The sequence below is a fragment of the Sorex araneus genome, chromosome 10 (genome assembly GCF_027595985.1).
Source record: "Sorex araneus isolate mSorAra2 chromosome 10, mSorAra2.pri, whole genome shotgun sequence".
In the NCBI taxonomy this organism is placed as follows: Eukaryota; Metazoa; Chordata; class Mammalia; order Eulipotyphla; family Soricidae; genus Sorex; species Sorex araneus.
Genome location: NC_073311.1, coordinates 40,977,727 through 40,994,992, shown reverse-complemented (window position 1 = coordinate 40,994,992; position 17,266 = coordinate 40,977,727). Strand labels below are relative to the sequence as shown.

At 36.1% G+C, this 17,266-nt stretch overlaps 1 protein-coding gene across 14 annotated transcripts in view; it reads left to right on the top strand.

Annotated features, from left to right (window-relative positions):
- Nucleotides 1-17,266, top strand: part of ANKS1B (ankyrin repeat and sterile alpha motif domain containing 1B) — a 1,196,591-nt gene that overhangs the window by 738,059 nt on the left and 441,266 nt on the right. For 11 of the 14 annotated variants that reach the window (XM_055118593.1, XM_055118592.1, XM_055118591.1 and 8 more), the window contains exon 15: nt 7,009-7,115. In XM_055118593.1, coding sequence (XP_054974568.1) covers nt 7,009-7,115 — 107 coding nt within the window. Of the gene's footprint in view, nt 1-6,416; nt 6,436-6,548; nt 7,116-17,266 lie in introns of those variants that run through there. The other 3 variants (XM_055118594.1, XM_055118596.1, XM_055118595.1) reach the window with 3 other exon arrangements.

Genomic DNA, 17,266 nt, shown 5'->3' with positions numbered 1-17,266 from the left:
CACACATGTTATTCTTTATTTCCTTTTTCTATGTTACTTTTTAAACTAGTTTTATCCATGTATGATTGACCTAGACCACACAAAAGTAAGGTGTGCATTTCTGTATTTGACATGGACACATCACATCAGTGACTTCATCAACCCAACCAAGAAAATGAGCCTCTTCTTCCAAAATGTGAGTCAAGTCCCTTTAGAATTTTTCTTACTTGCCTTTGTCTCATCTATAGGAAATCACGGATCTGTCTTCTGTCAGTAGAGATAAATTTACATTCTCCAAAATTTCACATATATAAGATAATCAGAATTTAGTCTTTTGGGATGAGCCAGATTTCTATGACCCTGCAAGGGTTTTATAAAAATGTTTATTTATGTATTTCATGCATTACTTCTAAGTTCCTTTTATTATTGAGTAATATTACTTTCTATAAATTCACTCCAGCTTGCTGATATAGTCTTCTATCAGTGGACAATTAGTCCATCTCCAGATGTTGACTACTACAAATAAAGCTGCCATGCACATATCTGTACAAATCTCTGTGTGGTAGGTACTTTCATTTCTCATGGGTAAATCCCTAAGAGTAGAATGGCTGGCCATGGAGTAGTTGTATAGTTGACATTTTAAGAGAGCAACCATTGAACCAGAATGATAGTACAACAGGTAAGGCATTTGTGCTGTACACACACAACTTGGATTCAATCCCTGGTACTCCATATGGTCCCCTGAGCACTGCCAGGAGTGATCCCTGAGTGCAGAGCCATGAGTAAGCTCTGAACACCACCAGATGTGGCCCCAAAGCCGTAGATAAATAAATTAAATAACAGTTTTTTTAAGGAAAAAAGCAATTATTTTTTAAATGACTGTCCCATTTTTTATTCCACACATCAGTATCTGAGAGCTCCAGTTGATCCACATCGTTGTCACATATGGTTTGGATCATTCTTTTTTTATCTTAGCATTCTACTAAATGGCATCCTATTGTGGTTTTCATTTGTGTTTTCCTAGTATCTAAGTATGTATCTTGTGATTATTTAGTGGGTTTATTTTGGTGTAATATTTATTCAAATCTTTGCCTGTTTTTAAGATATTGGTGTGTTTGCTTACATTCCTGAGTTTTGAGATTTATATACATAGTCATACTAGAAGTTTATTAGATATGGCTTGCTGATGTTTTCTTCAAGTGTCTTTCAAAGAGTTTAAATTTTAATGCATTCTACTAATTTTTTTCTTTTAGTTGCACTTTTGTTGCTTAATCCAGAATAAAAACTTCCCATGGATGATTTTCCTAAATTTTCTTCTAGAAGTTTTATGTAATTTTAGATTTTTAGGTTTAAGTTTGTGATACATTTTGAATTGATTTTCATATATGGTTCAAGGTATATATTAGATTCGTTTTTCTTTTTCCTTTTTTTTGCATATGGCTCTCTAATTGGTCCAGATTTGGTGAAATTTAATTCTTCACCATCGAATTGCCCTTTACCTTTTGTCAATAATTAATTAATCCTTTGTACATGTTTCTAAATTTTATTAGAGTAACTCTTAAATCAGTTGGTATGCCTTCTCTAACTTTATTCTTTTACAAAATTATTTTACTTATTCTTTATCCTTTATATTTCTAAATTAATTTAAGAAAACCTTGATAGTTTTACACACACACACACACAATTCTAAGGAGTTTGATTACTATCATTTCGAATCTACAAAGGTAGAAGTGAAAATAACTGACTTGTTAATAGTGTTAGAAGTCCAGATTGAATGGGAATGTAGTGTAGAAGTCAACTTAATCTCAACTAAAAAGACCATTGATTCAGAAGGCTTAACTTGCAACAACAGCTCAGTAAACACTCAGATAGGGAATTAATATCCTCATAGTGACATAAGACAATTTTCATAAATTTTCTTTTACTGAAGTACTTTTTAAAAATCATTCCATTAGCCATTTATTGTTAACAAAACAAGCAATATAAAATTAATTGTTGTGGTCCTTCCATGGGGCAGGCTTGATGGGTGTGGGGAAAATGGAGACAATGGTGGAGAAATAGTGAATGCCTGTAACAAATCATCATGAAAAACACTATAAACCATGATATGTATATAAAGTGGGAAAAATATGTATAAAGTCCTATAATTAATGAATACTGTCTTTTTCCATTTATTTATGTCTTCTATGAATTTAAATTATAAGTCTAGAAACATCTTTTGATAGATTTTTAAGATAGAATTGCATGATTCTTTGCTACTTTAATTGTGCTGTTTTCTTAATTTAAAGTTCTGGTCATTTGTTTGGAGTCTATAGAAATTTTTTATTTTTGTATATTTATGTTGTAACTTGTAAAGTTAAATATTGATTTTGGTAGTTTTATATGAATCTCATAAGATTTTAAACATCGAGCGATGTTGACAATGATCATATCATAATTAAGCAGAAAGTTTCACTTCCTTTGCAATCTGGATGCATCTTATTTCTCATTCATGATTTGTACTAGTTACTCTGGTATGTTAAGTAGAAATGGTAAGAACAGAAGCAGGACACCTGTTTCCTCAATTTATCAGGAAAAGTCTTTCACAATTAAATGATAGCGCTATTGGTTGTGTGTGTGTGTGTTTGAAAGATATTTTATTTAACAATTAATAAATATAGAACAGAACACTGAATACCAATAAAAAGAAAACATCAACAGTATATACCTATATACAATTATTTCTGCATGTTTTGTCTTCTTAAAGTTTTAAAGAATAGGTAAGTTATTTTACTTTTAAATGTTTTATTTTATTATTCAATAATAGTAAATTTATTGAACTGTAACTTATATCTAATTAAATTCATCACTTGAAGTACATAATTGAGTGGGCTTTAGAATATTCACAGTTATCCAAGAATTGTTGAAGTCAATTTTAAAACATTCTTACCACCTCTAAAAAAAAAAAAACCAAATAACTATACCCACTAACCAGCATTCCTTTCTACCCAATACTCCAACCTCAGGAAACCACGAATCTGCCATATGTCTCTATAGATTTATTCTAGATCCCGTTGCTCATCGATTTGTTTGAGCGGGCACCAGTAACATCTCTCGTTGAGAGACTTATTGTTACTGTTTTTGGCATATCCAATACACACATACACACGGTAGCTTACCAGGCTCTACTGCTTGGGCTCGATACTCTCGGTAGCTTGCTGGGTTCTCCGAGAGGGCCGGAGGAATCGAACTCGGGTTGGCTAAGTTTAAGGCAAACGCCCTACCGGCTATGCTATCGTTTCTCCAGATATTTAATATAAATGATATTTTATGTATGACATCTTCCTCTTAGTGTAATGTTTTATGATTCATCTATATCATGATGTCTATCATAAATGCACATCTTTTTATTAATAAATAATATTTCCTTTTATTGCTGCCTCACATAATATTCATCTGTGGGTCTAGAACTGCCAGTCAGCAAAACCATCTAGGATGAGAGTGGTAATAGCAGTCTCTCTCCTTCCCTTAATTTATTGTTATCCTATCTGTCTCATTTGGTATCACACTCAGATATTAGGTTCTGCTGATCATCTGTGCTCTTATTTTTGATAATTCCCTGAAATGAGTTGCTCCAGTCCAGGACAATTAAATTTTATCAGGAACAGTTTTTGAGTTTAGTTGGTGAAATCTATTCTCTAAAACTAGTTTGCCTATCATTTAGCTTATTGTCCAAGACTTCAATTTAATTGGTTCCTACAAAAAATTCACGTGTTTTTAATAATATCATTGAACCTGAATGTGTTAATATATTATCATCTCAAGTTAAAACTTTCACAATATTTGCCCTCTTCCTTTTACTTATTCACCTAACATAAAGCCCTCTACTTCCATCCAAATTGTAACAAAATGAAGATTTAATCTTTTGTTTCTAAGTAGTATTCTATTGAATATTGATATGTTAGTGATAGATATGTATACACATATATATCACAATTCTTTTATTCTTTCACATGTCATTGGGCATTGTGTCAAATCCAGATCTTGGCTCTTATAAATAATGCTTCAGTGAATGTAGACTTCCATTTTTTTTTCAAATTAATGTTTTTGTGTTCTTGGGATGAATACCAAAGAGCAGAATTGCTAGGTCATGTGGTAGTTCTGTTTTTAATTCTTATTTAAAGTCTCTATATGTTTCCCCCCAATCGAGGTTGAACCAGATGACATTTCACAATAGTAAATGATGTAAACTCTCAAATTTACTTGTTAAAGACTTTGACAAAGAAATTTCTTATTTAGTTTTCATATCTATAAATGAAATAATTCTCACCACACTATCTAGGACATAGTAGGTCTGAAGTAGCTACTAGGTACTTTCCATTCTTTCTATCTGACTTTAGGCACTTAGAAAATACAATAGAGGTGTTTGCCCAATAATGTTTTATAATACTTTAAGAAATTACGTCTTTAAAAAAAGTATTTCACATTTAGTATAAATACACTTATATGCTATTACAAATTATTTCAGACTTGAGCCAATTTTGTTTTAGAGATTTGCCTCATGAAAACATAATTTAATGAAACCTGTCTCATGAGAAATACTTTAACAAAACCACAGACCATACCTCAAAATCTTTTCTTATCTCTGCCCAATCCATTCTAACTCTCTCCAACATTTATATGTTCCTTTCACCAACACATGAGACGTAGGGAGTTGGAGAGGTATATACCTGGTAAGATGCTTGTGGCTGACCCCAGTTCAAACCTCGACACTGCATATGGTCCTCAAGCACCCATAATTTGTGAACCCTGAGCACAGAGCCAGGAATAAGCCCAAATATATTAAAGTGTGGGCCAAAAGTTAAAGAGAGAAAGATAGAGAGAAGTAGAATGACTGAATAGTTAAGAATAAATTTCACTTACCCTACATGAAGATTTATGAAGTAATTATTGACTAGTGTTCTCTCTAAACTATGTTTTGTATGACTCTCTTGACTTTGCAATTACATCCCCTATCTCACAAGTCCCTGAAGTTTATTTTGAAACCAACCATGAAGGCAACCATTAAACATTTATCTGTGCTGCATTTGAAAAAGAAAAAAGGGGTTTAGAATATGGAGTAGTGATAAAAATCATATCTTCGTTTATTCTGTCACACAATAATTAATTCTGATGCTGAATTAAGAGAGCAGAATTAAAGTAGATGACCATGCCAGAAAAAAAGAAGTGGAAATAGGATCAATACAAAGAGTGTAAAAGACTAAGAAGAGGTATCACTAAAACTTGCAAACTGACGTCAGTGGTGAAAGAGGGAGTACAAAATGTTAGAAGTTTAATATCTTTACATCAGGAAGGTATGACAGTGTTCTCAAAGTGATGAAGGAAACAAAATCATTTGGGAGAGTGAAGAAAAAATGACATTTCATGTATTCAATGAATATTTATTGAGCACTTACCATGTGCCAGGCACTGTTCCGTACAGAGTTATCTTTAATTTTTAGAACACTTGATGTGGAAAATGCACAGTTCCTAATCTGTGACTCCAAAGACAGAATTGTAGCCAGTATGTAGGAGTCGGGTATACAGAAAATACCTTTCTATAAATGGAGGCTTCTTGAGGAGTAGTGAGAGCTCTGTTACAGGCAGTATGCAAGCCTAAGTTTGATGAAATCTTCTAGGAACCTTATAGAACAGGATTCCTGATTAAGAGAGAAATTAGACAACCTTTCTGCAAAAGTCTATTCTTTCCAGTCATCTAGTCCTATGGGTTCTATTATTAATCTCTGGTTTCTCTCAATTATTAAATAAATTACTCAGTCTGTCTGCCATTCAGTAAAACTCACACAATTACATCTGTTATTCTTGAATTATTTTTGGTTAGGACTTTTTATTTAAAAAAAAATTATCTAGCCAGTAATGTTGTCTTTAAAGCTAATTTAGAATGGTATCCCTAGTAGACTGCTTTATCCATTTCACAGAGGAAAAGGATTTCTTATGCCTAATAATATTTTGTTTGGAAGAAGTCCTGCAAATGAGAAAGAAATTACCTTAACTTTAAAATTGCAATGCAGTTTCTGTATTTTACATCAACTCGAAAGGGTGGAAAATATCAGAGAGGTTCATTCTGATACAGCACGGGAAAAGAAAGAGAATAGCGATTCTCCAAACACTGGGAAGCTTTAGATCAGAAACGTTTATCTGTGCTGCATTTAAAAAAGAAGAAAGGAAAAGCGGGTGGTGGGGGGGGGGTGATAAAAGGAAAAGGGAACCTGGAGTGAGCTCTGCTATAAGCTATAGTTAAAGCTTTGCATATTCCGCTGTCTTTTGAAACGTAAAATTCCACAACAAATAGCTCTGAAACGTATAACCAGTATGAAGATTCAATTCAGATTTAAGCACTTTGGTTTGCTTTTGAATCTTGCTATTTTCTGCATTTGTTTTGACTGCTCTCATCATTCAAGATTGACGCTTGGATGGGTGTGTAGGAGGAAGCAGCAGCAGCAGGCTTACAGCTTGCAGACAAAAAAAATCTGCCTTATCTGATGGCTATTATTGAAAATGCGAGGTGTAGCCTAGGCTGGGTAATGAAGGGGAGCGAGCGAGGGGGAGCAAGGAGCATGGAGCTGCATACTGATGAGTGTAGGAGTACTTGATAAAGAGAATTCTAGCTGCTGGCCGTGCATTGCTCATTGTGGAGTACTCCAACAATCACATAGAACGCAGACCAGCCTAAGCTGACAGCTTGATATGCCTTCTTCTGCTGCCTGGTTTTGGGGGCTGTATGACGTACTGGTCGGTAGTAAAGATTAATATGTAAGAAATGTGGAGCTAGGATCAAGTCATACTCCACAGCCTGCCTTGCAAACTATGTTTTACTTCTGACTTTGCTCTCTCGCTGAGAACATTAATCTGTCAAGCTGGCGGGCTCCTTTGATAGCAACTTTCCCAGGAGCATGATGTGGCAATGCCACCTCTCAGCCCAGGACTACCGCTATTACCCTGTGGACGGCTACTCCCTGCTTAAACGCTTCCCTCTTCATCCTCTTACAGGACCCAGATGCCCTGTTCAAACAGTGGGACAATGGTTGGAAAGCATTGGGCTACCTCAGTACGAGAACCACCTGATGGCTAATGGATTTGACAATGTGCAATTTATGGTAAGATGCTCTCTGTGTCCACGGAGCTGCCTTTTGTCTGTCTTTGCTTCTTATGTGTTTTACACGGCTCAGAGGCAGCCTGATATGTACCAAAACCGGTCAGTTTTGTATATGTAACTGCATCAGAATATCGGATGCCCTTAGGACTGAAGTTACTGTATACTTAGAGACACTTGCCGAGAAAAGAGATCTATAGGCATCCATATACATATGTATTATGTGAATGAACTGGTGAGAATACTATTTATAGTCAGTGCAAGAAGATGAACATTTATATTCTCCCTGTCATTCTTTGTGTGATTTTTATAAATTTGTAATCGCAGGATGCTTAGATTATATAGCACTCTCCAGGTAATTCTAGACTCCAAAGCCATATTATTTCATTTGAGCGTCAGCATTGAGTGATTAATTAGACAATTTGTTATGTCGGCGGTGTGAAGATCCTTTTTTTCCCTGATAATTGTTCGATAAGCAGTTAAGATTCTGTGAACGACCTTCAGTTCATTAGCAGAGTGCTTTAGCTCGTCAATTATGGAGAGCATTTCAGTTACTTACACAGGCTGATTGAGGAGCAATGAGGTATTGTTTATTACTTTAGGTGGGAAACAGACACTTTCATCAACGAACCGTTAATATCTAGAAAGAGATGCTGATGGACTGAGTACCTCCGTGTACTTCTGAATATATTCAATGTGCCGCATGCAATCTTAAACCGGTGTGTGCAAAGTTCTCACTGAGATGCAGGGAGGTGAGGAAGGAGGACGAGAGATGTGCAGACCCATAAAACAGCTTTCTAATCATTCACACACCTCCCCCCTCCCCATGCTCATCCATTTCCCTTGTTAAGTTACGTCACTGTCCTTATTACCTTATTACCTTTTCTTGCTTTTAGGGTCCCATCATGCACATTATTGATTCTTCTGTATAGAAAGAGACCCATGGTATCAGCATGTAGCACATAAATAGCTTACAGGAACAATAACAGCAGCTATATATATAAGTAAAATTAACAAAATACTGAGAGCTAGTCATACCTTTTTAATGTGAAATTCTTTTTCCTCATGATTTGAGTTGACTATTAAAGATTTGAAAAGTGTTCAAATGATGAAACTTCTGTTTCTTTTCTAAAATATGTATATCCCATGAACTCTTTTTAAAAAGGTGCTCCGTAAATGAATGTATGACATACAAGTTCTAAGTAATTGTACCCATAGAACTCATTCTGAGTCTAGATTTTTTTTATAATGATACGTGCAGCTACTGTTCTTTTTCTCATGTTGTAACAGACTGTCACTAAGATACTGTGGATATTGAAATAGAAAAAGTGAGAGTTTCTCCATTGCTATGAGAGACTTTGGATGCTGAATAAATTTAGGACACTAAACAGATGGCACTCAGAATTAGAGGAATTATCAAACAGCATCAAAGTTTGATAATTTCATCAATATTTATATTTACTGCACGTTTTCACAAATCATTTATCCTTTTTCCCTATCTCTCCCTGAAATATGCCTTTCTCATTTTCACTCCTCAAGCCCTCCTCCAAATTTATTCTGGTCCCATGAGAAGTTAGGTAGATCTTTGGACTCTCTAGGTTGTGCTGCTCTCAAAGATTTTAATTCAGCATAATTTTTCTCTGAATGTTAAACACTTGTGAGCAAATATAATCCCTTTTTCAAAGCCTCAGACTGAAAGGTTAATCAAACAGGTTTCAAATAAGCATTTGGAAATCATAAAAAGCATCCATGAATGAATTATGTATGAGCATTCCAGAGTGTATCTGAGAGGCAGAAATCCTGCACATATGTGACAAAACAAGGTCTAATCTTCTCCAACGAAGAGTTATTTGTCTTTATTCAAAGTACTGTACATAATTTCATAGAAAACAAGGAAACATAGTTAATCCATGAGTCTAACCAAATACTTTTTATGAGCCATAATTAATTTTTTAAACTTTGAATTATTATTTTGAGGAGTGAATTATAAAAGATGAATCAAATTCCAAAATTATTATCAATTGCTTTATGGGCTGCTATACTTCATTTATTCACTACTAGAATCATAAAAAAATCCATTTCTTTATTTCTAAGATTTATTGAACTCAGTAATCTAACTTATTTAATCGTGAACTTAAAGGGTACTAATATGATTAGCTCACTTTAAGAAACAATTTATTAATGTAGTGAAAAAATCTGTTAGACCCATTTAGCCTCCACTCAGTATCACATTCTAGCTTTTGTTTTTCTTGAAGCACATTCTGACCTGCATTTATTCATTCTGTTGCCTAAGCAACAAGCACCACACTTCTATTAACTATGATGTAGTACAGGTCTTATTAGCTTTTTAGAAAAAAACAGTAGAGACATCAAAAGGATATAATTAGTGTTGGTTGAAATTTCCTAGTGTACATGCATGGCTATATTTTATTTACAAAGCATTCTTAAGAGTTAAATTTTCATTTACTCAATATCCCATTTGTAAATGGGATTTCTAAAGGATCTCTATAAGTAACTTTCCAAGTATTTATTGGCAGTTAAAAATTATTTTTTGCTAACTCTGTTCAACATACTCACACATAAGCACATTATATGGATGATGTATCTCCATGGTATGATTAACTAATAAAGAGTTCTTACGTCAATTCTTGAATATGGTTAGAAAAGAAGGACTTTTCATTCAGTTTTATATTTATACCAATTATTACTTTATCTTTAAACTCTTAATCCATCAACTGAATTTTATTGTTGCATGATCTTTCTTCAGTTGGTGAAAAAACTTGAAACTTTTTTTTTGTATCTACTGCTGATTTACAGAATAGTTGTGTACACAGTTTTAGCCTTCAGCCCTTTGTATCTTTCAAAAATCCAGAAAATCCAGAATAAATGGAAATTGGTAGGATTGAAGAGTAACTTCAATCGTCTATCAGATCACTTACGACTATGATAGTAAGATCTACGTGAGTATCCAAGGACCCTTGAGCACAGATTCTATCGTGACTTCTCCAGACCCCCACTACCTGTCTTTCCCCCCTGAAGTGGCACCTCATCAGCTCTCTCCTGGTTAAACTTTCTGATACACACTAACCTCTGGGAATGCTGTGTGCTTCTCTGACATCTCACCTATGTTCTTGTGAGTTTACAACATGAATAATGTGTCTAAGTTTCAACATTTTCTTTTCACTAAGTTCAGTTATGACGTGATTACTCTCCAGAAAAAAAAAGACATGCTGGTGGCTTTCTTCTTTGTTTTTTACCGTCATCTTTTTTCCCAAGCCTGGTGACGGCTTCCTAAATATGTCTCAGACTATCTATTCTTGTCTATGTCTCAGCTCTCCCTTCTCTCCACACTCCCTACAACGATTTCCTTTCCTTTTCCACTTGTCTTTTATCTAACTCATTTCCTGCTTTATTTACACATCTTTCTTTGACAACTTCAGTCCTTAGTAGCCTCTCTGTTTGCTCAACTCATTTACCAGTTGTATTTGGTATGAAAAACTACTCCTGGCATGCCATTATTCACCATCTAGTATTAGGAGTTAAGTTTGTGCTTGTATATATGTTTCCTCCCTGCCTGAAATAGAGTTCTCAAGTCCATGTTCTATGTACTCAATTCTTTTGCCTTTCTCCCAACTCCTAGCATAAAGTTCTGTACAAATGAAACATCCTATAAAAAATTGAATATACAACAAATTGAGATGTATACTGAGTCTCATTTTCACTATGGAAATTGATAACATAGATATCATTATAGTTTTTCACTCATGCAACAGACACTTCTTAAACATGTTTGTGAGCTATGGATAGTGGTAAGCACTAGGGCTATAACAGTAAGCAATAAATTATTCCTGACCCCAAGCATGCTTTATTATTGGCCTCAGACTTATATTATTTGCTTGAACATTGCATACATATTATTTCATATACTCATTCACATACTATATCTCAAGATCTTATCCTATACTTACAGTTACATGGATCTTTTTCATATACTTACCATCTTTCAACAGATTAGTTTACTTTTTTCTAGCAACAAATTTCTATGAGCAACAAAGAGGTAAAATCTGTCATAGCATGAAATAAAGATTAAGATACTGATAACAGTATCTAATAACAAGTATTCTTAATGTCTATATTGAGAAGTATATATTACTTGAAGGAGAAATGACTCATGGCCTAACTGATAACTAGTTGAATGTTTATAAACTAATCAGAAAGGGGAAATAATGATATTATACTGGCCACCCATATCTTTTTAAGTATGCTTGGTTTTTAGATTGACTTGGGGTATTTTTGAGCATAGTTAAAATGTTCACGATAGAGCCTTGACATGGTAAGAAGTAAATCTAATGCCAGAAACCCTATGTGAAGTGGCAATTTTGTACATCCAATGGATTGCATTCATTAAGAATGTACTGCAGGTCAGAGGAGTAGTGCCCATTAGACTCTTAAGTGGAATTGCAGAGCTCTTGACAATCTTCCACTCCAACAAAAGATCTGAATAAGATCCATCTTCTACATATTTAATTCAAATCTCCCTCCCCCATTTTTGTGATGCAGTTTACATGCTAATGGACTTTTTCTTTCCACATTCACATTTTTCTCTAACAAGAGGATCAATTTCAGTTGACCTGATTAAAAACATATCAAGACCCAAGGAAAGAGTTAAACTTATAATGCAGAAATATAAATTGTACCAAAAGGGTAAGAAGAATAACCTCCTTGATGATTTTCTGTTCAACTATTTAGGGAAATTTTATAAAGTGCTGAGGTTTAAAGGTGCATAAGAAAAATATCTACCATGCTCCCTATGTCCTCTTGTTGACAAAAAAATGGCTGGGCACTAATTTGAGTGGGTGGCTTTATATCCAAAGTGCAGCTATAATTTTCCAAACTCATTTAGGCCAGTAGCTATGAATCCACTTTCGACCCCAAAAATAATTCTTTTCAACTACTGGCATTTAAAATCTACTGGTGTCTGGAAGTCAATGCTAAAATGCAATCATTCCTTAACCTGTACAACAGCTTAATTACAAATATAACAAGCAACATCCCTAAAGTGGGATAAGTGCTAGAGTAAGACTTCTCATTTCCACTGTCTTGCTTCTCTATGATTTGGTTTACTCAACTGTAAAATCAATGTAATGAGGGATCTAGAATAAATGTACTTTGGGGTTGTTATTTAATATTTTGAGCTCTTTAAAGATGCAGTGTATGTTATTGGTGCTGGCAGAGCTATTAATTGTTCTTGTAGACATCAATAGACTGGAAAGGACAATGATTGCTTGTGCAGCAGAAAGTCAAAAATTAGGGCATGTGTTGGGATGACTATCTCAGAAAAAAACAGCTTTCAAGAAAAATATTAGCCACAATTCTGAACTGGTGCTTCTTAAAGACTCTTTTCACCTGGAAGTGACTCTGATTACATCTGTGAGCATTGAGAATATATTGTCCCATTTTCTAATTATGCAGTGGTATAAACTCCCCTTACCAACTAGAGCACTGCCATAGAACTGAGCCTTTAATTTAGTCGTGCAACATATTTGTATAATTTGATCTCCAGTATTGCTTTGAATGACCAGATAGATCGTTGACATGAGGAATTTACTTCATGAATCGGAAAACTTACTGAAACTGCTGAATTACAGCCTAAAATTTTAAGAAGTCTTACCGCAATTTTATTTCTTTGTACTTAAAAAGGGCAGATCTCTCAAACTAGTGTTCAATGGCAATGACCCCCATTTTCTCATTTCTGCTCACCTCCTTAACCCCTATAATCTTGCTGGCTTTCCAGCTCTTCTGCTAAAACTTTTCTGTTAAGTTGGCTATGACCTTCTTCTTGCAAAATCTCCACCTAACTCCCCTCTCTCCTTACTATATTTCTCTTCACTTTCTTTACAATGTCTGTTCTTCACTATCAGCTCCTTATTGATATTTACCCCTTGATTCATATCTATTCCTTAAATGATAAATATGTGGGTCCTGAGAGAGTACTCTGTCTTTCCAATAACTCACTCATATTCTGATAATCTTCCTGCCTTAGAATGTGGATGAAGCAGTTCTCCTATCCCCGCCTTAGGGAGACTGTTGGTCCTCATACATTCATAGCTGTTTCTACTCTGTCTCTCTTTCTGGTTTTCAATGCTGTCCATCTACTCCACAAACATTTCCACATACATAAATTCATGCAAAGCAGTTAGCACAGACATGTCAGAGAATTAATGCCCAACCACTATTAAGTATTACTGTAGTCAGAGAGTACTTTTGTAAAGCCCATATTTGCTTTGCAACTAGTCTGCTTAAGAGATTTTAAAGGATCTATGACCTGTGGAAGATTACATTTCCAAAATTACATACATATACATATATATATTGCTTTTTGGGTCACATCCAGCGTCACAAGGGTTACTCCTGGCTCATTCACTCAGGAATTTCTCCTGGTGGTGGGACCGTATGGAATGCTGGGAATCGCACCTGGGTTAGCTGTGTACAAGGCAAAAGCCCTACCTGCTGTGCTATCACTCCAGCCCCCAGCAAAATTATATTTTCTTAATATGACTTACATTTTTAGGGTCCTTTCTAACCTGCCTGATTGTGATTTATTTTTCAATCTCATCTGTTTATTTTTTCTCTCTTAAGTAAGCTGCAGGATTTTCTTCCATTGCCCAGCCTTTGTACATGCTGCTCTCTTTTTTGAGAATAAATTTCTTCATTTTTATTTATCCTTTTGCTCCTAGCTTAATTTTCACCTCTTTTATTTTGTTTATTATTACTTGGAGGTGCATTTTGATGATCAGATGTTGTTCTTGGTGGAGCTTTGGGGACCATGCGGTGCCGGGACTTGAACCCAGCTTCCTGCATGTAGAGTATGCACTCCAGTCCATTGAACTCCCTTTCCAACCCAATTGTCACTTCTCTGAACTATGACTTCTCCCCAGCTCTCCTAAGTATGGGTTAGGGGTGGCAAACATGGACATCCAATGACCAGAGAGTAAATGTTGTATCCCCTGAAAGGCACATGATCTCCATTGCAGCTGTTCACTCTCTGTGGTGCCAATGAAAGTCAACATACACTAGATAAATCAATAAATTGCCTTCGGGATAATAAAACTCTATTACCAAACAGGCAGATTTGGTCTATGGGCCATCGTGTGTCACCCAGAACTTGATGTAGAGCACCTTGATAATTAGAAAGATTCTTCATGATAAAAGCAGGAAGGAAACCAATGAATGAAGAAAAAGAGAAAGAGGAAGGAGAGGGAGTGAGGAAGTTGGGTACTGGCAACAACAAGTTCCTACAGAACTATTTGGTTTCAAGAGAATTGTCTGAAAGCTGAGGATTTTCAGAGGCAGAGCCATACTTTAAGAGAGACAAGAGCTAGAAAGGGTGCTTTTTGGCTTGATCGAACCAGGCTAGGGTATATTTTAAGTAAGAAAATGCATAACATGAGCATAGGAAAACCACAGCCATCGAGGAACCCTGGTTTGACTTTTTTCTGATTGGAATTCCTTGCTATTTCTTCTTCCTCAAATCTTACCACATAACTTAAACATTGCTTAATCATTTAAGCATTGCTTCCTCCAGGAAGTATTCCTAGTTGCCATACTCTGCTCCAGCTGCCTAGCCACTTGTACTTCCTGCATTGGTGGCATGAACTTTCTCTTAATCCTTGATATATTGCATATATTGCATTACACTTAGCGCTGCAAATATCTGCCTCCCACCCTGGAGAGTGAATTCTTTAGAGATAGAGATGAGGTCTTTTTGAATCTTTGTATCTAAAAGCCTCCCACAGGGTCTGTCACAGAGTAGCTTCTCAATAAATTCTGGTCCAATAGGCTTCTTAAATTGCATCCAGTTTCTTATAAATTTTCCCATGCAATTTTCACCATATCCGTGTCAGGTTATGTATTACTAGCCCCATGTTACCAATAAAGAGAATGTTAAAATAGCTTCCCAGCACTACCTGAATTTCAAAATCAAGTCTCCTTGACTTCCTAATCCTTTTCAGTTCACCAAGAGTCCCTGAGTTCTGCAGGACTTAGATCAGACTGAAGTCTGAACAGAACACTAGCCTTGCCTTCCAACTGCTCTTAGTGTGCTGTAATTCTGTCCCTCAAGGGAACTTCTTTATCTCACTTCACTGTTTTTGGGCTGGAGAGATAGCACAATGGGTAAGGCATTTGCCTTGCATGCAGCCAACCCGGGTTCGATTTCTCCGTCCCTCTCAGAGAGCCCGGCAAGCTACCGAGAGTATCTAGCCCACACGGCAAGCTACCCGTGGCATGTTTGATATGCCAAAAACAGTAACAACAAGTCTCACAATGGAGACGTTACTGGTGCCCGCTTGACCAATGGGATGACAGTAACACTTTGTTTTTACTTTTCTGTTTACTCCTTTCCCTCTACAATTAGGAGGACCCCTGCTTCCACAAGATCAAATTCCTTTTCATTTGTTCATTCGTTTGTTTGTTTGTTCATGGGCCATGCCCAGCAATGCTCAGGGCTTACTCTTGGCTCTGCACTCAGGAGTCACTCCTGGCCATGGCGTTCAGGGGATCAGGTGGGATGTGGGGGATAGAACCTGGGTTTTATTCATGCAGAGCAAGTACCATACCTGCTGTACTGTGGCAGTACCATACCTGCTGTAGTCTCTGGGCCCATCAGACCAAAACCCTTACCTCTAAACACAAATACGCCTTTTCTCTTGTTCGCAATTTCCACTAATCTAACATGGCACCCCATCCTCCCAATTGCCACATCCACAAAAACTCATTCCTCAATGCCCTTCTGCACCCACCTGTTCTGCAGAGATTTTCCTCATTGATATTGTCCCTGTCCATCTCTCTGGCTTTACCTCTTACCACTGCTGAGCTGTGGTAATATTGGATCCTCCTGAATCCTCCAGCTTACACAGAAAGCCTTGTCAAAGCCTTACTTTTACATTCACTACATCTACATCATATACACAGTGTTTCCCGCCCAGAATGCTCCGTCCTTGCAAACTGGTCAGCTCAGATTGGAGAGCCTTTACAAGTTCTTTGGGATTGCTCAGACAGCTCTGAATTCTCTGCCCCTTTCCCTAACTCTTTCCCAGGAAGAAAAGGACAATATCTTATTCAGTGGTATTTTACAAGTCACTAGTACATAATGGGTTTTTGTGTTCATTTGATAGGCTTCCCTGAGAAAATATCACAGATTCATTGTCTCACAGTCTAGAAGCTACCAGTGTGCGATCAAGGGGCTGCAGGCTTGGCTGCTATAAATTCTGAGACCTGGAGGAGCTACTCCAGGTCTCTGCTTGTCTCACAGAGATGCTTCTCCCTGTTTTCACATTGTCTTCCCTCTGTGCTTTCATGCTCAACGTTTCAAGTGAGCTTTTTTTATATAAGGATACAATCCACATTAAGTTAGAACCCACCCTAAGATCTCATTTTAACTTGGTTGCCTATGGACAAACCGTGTCTCCAAATAGAGTTACACTCTGAGTTCTGGAGAGTTAGACTTAACAAACAGATGTGGCAAGGGGCACAATTCAAACCTTAGTCATTTTTAACAAATGTATGTGCTAGTGTGATCCTTCATTTATTATCCTTGAGATTTATATGAGATTTAATATATCTAGAGAATCTGATAGTACTCTTTCCTAAGAGATAAATTTAATCTCCCTAGTTAGCAAAGTTTACTATTAATTAGGATGCATACATTTATAAACATCTATATATACATTTATATATACACCTGATATGCATCTCCTGGTAGCTACCAATAAATAGATATCTAGCTATATACATATCTTTATTTGTATCTATTTATAGATATCTGCATTTGTATCTTGATAGATATATATAAAAAGATGCATACCAGGTCATGGTAATAGTTAATATGAGAACTGGCAAAGATGGAACCTCTACTACTACTACTCTAGTACACTCTTTTTGTTTGTTTGTTTGTTTGGGGGGCTACACCTGGGTCTTAGGGCTTACTTCTAGCTCTGCACCTAAGGCTCACTCCTGGACATATTCTGAGGACTATAGGGGATGCTAGGGATTAAATGGGGTCACTTGAATACAAGATAAGTGCCCTACCTGATGTACTATTTATCTGGCTTCTATAGTACACTCTTCCCATTCTTTCCATTGTATTTTATATCC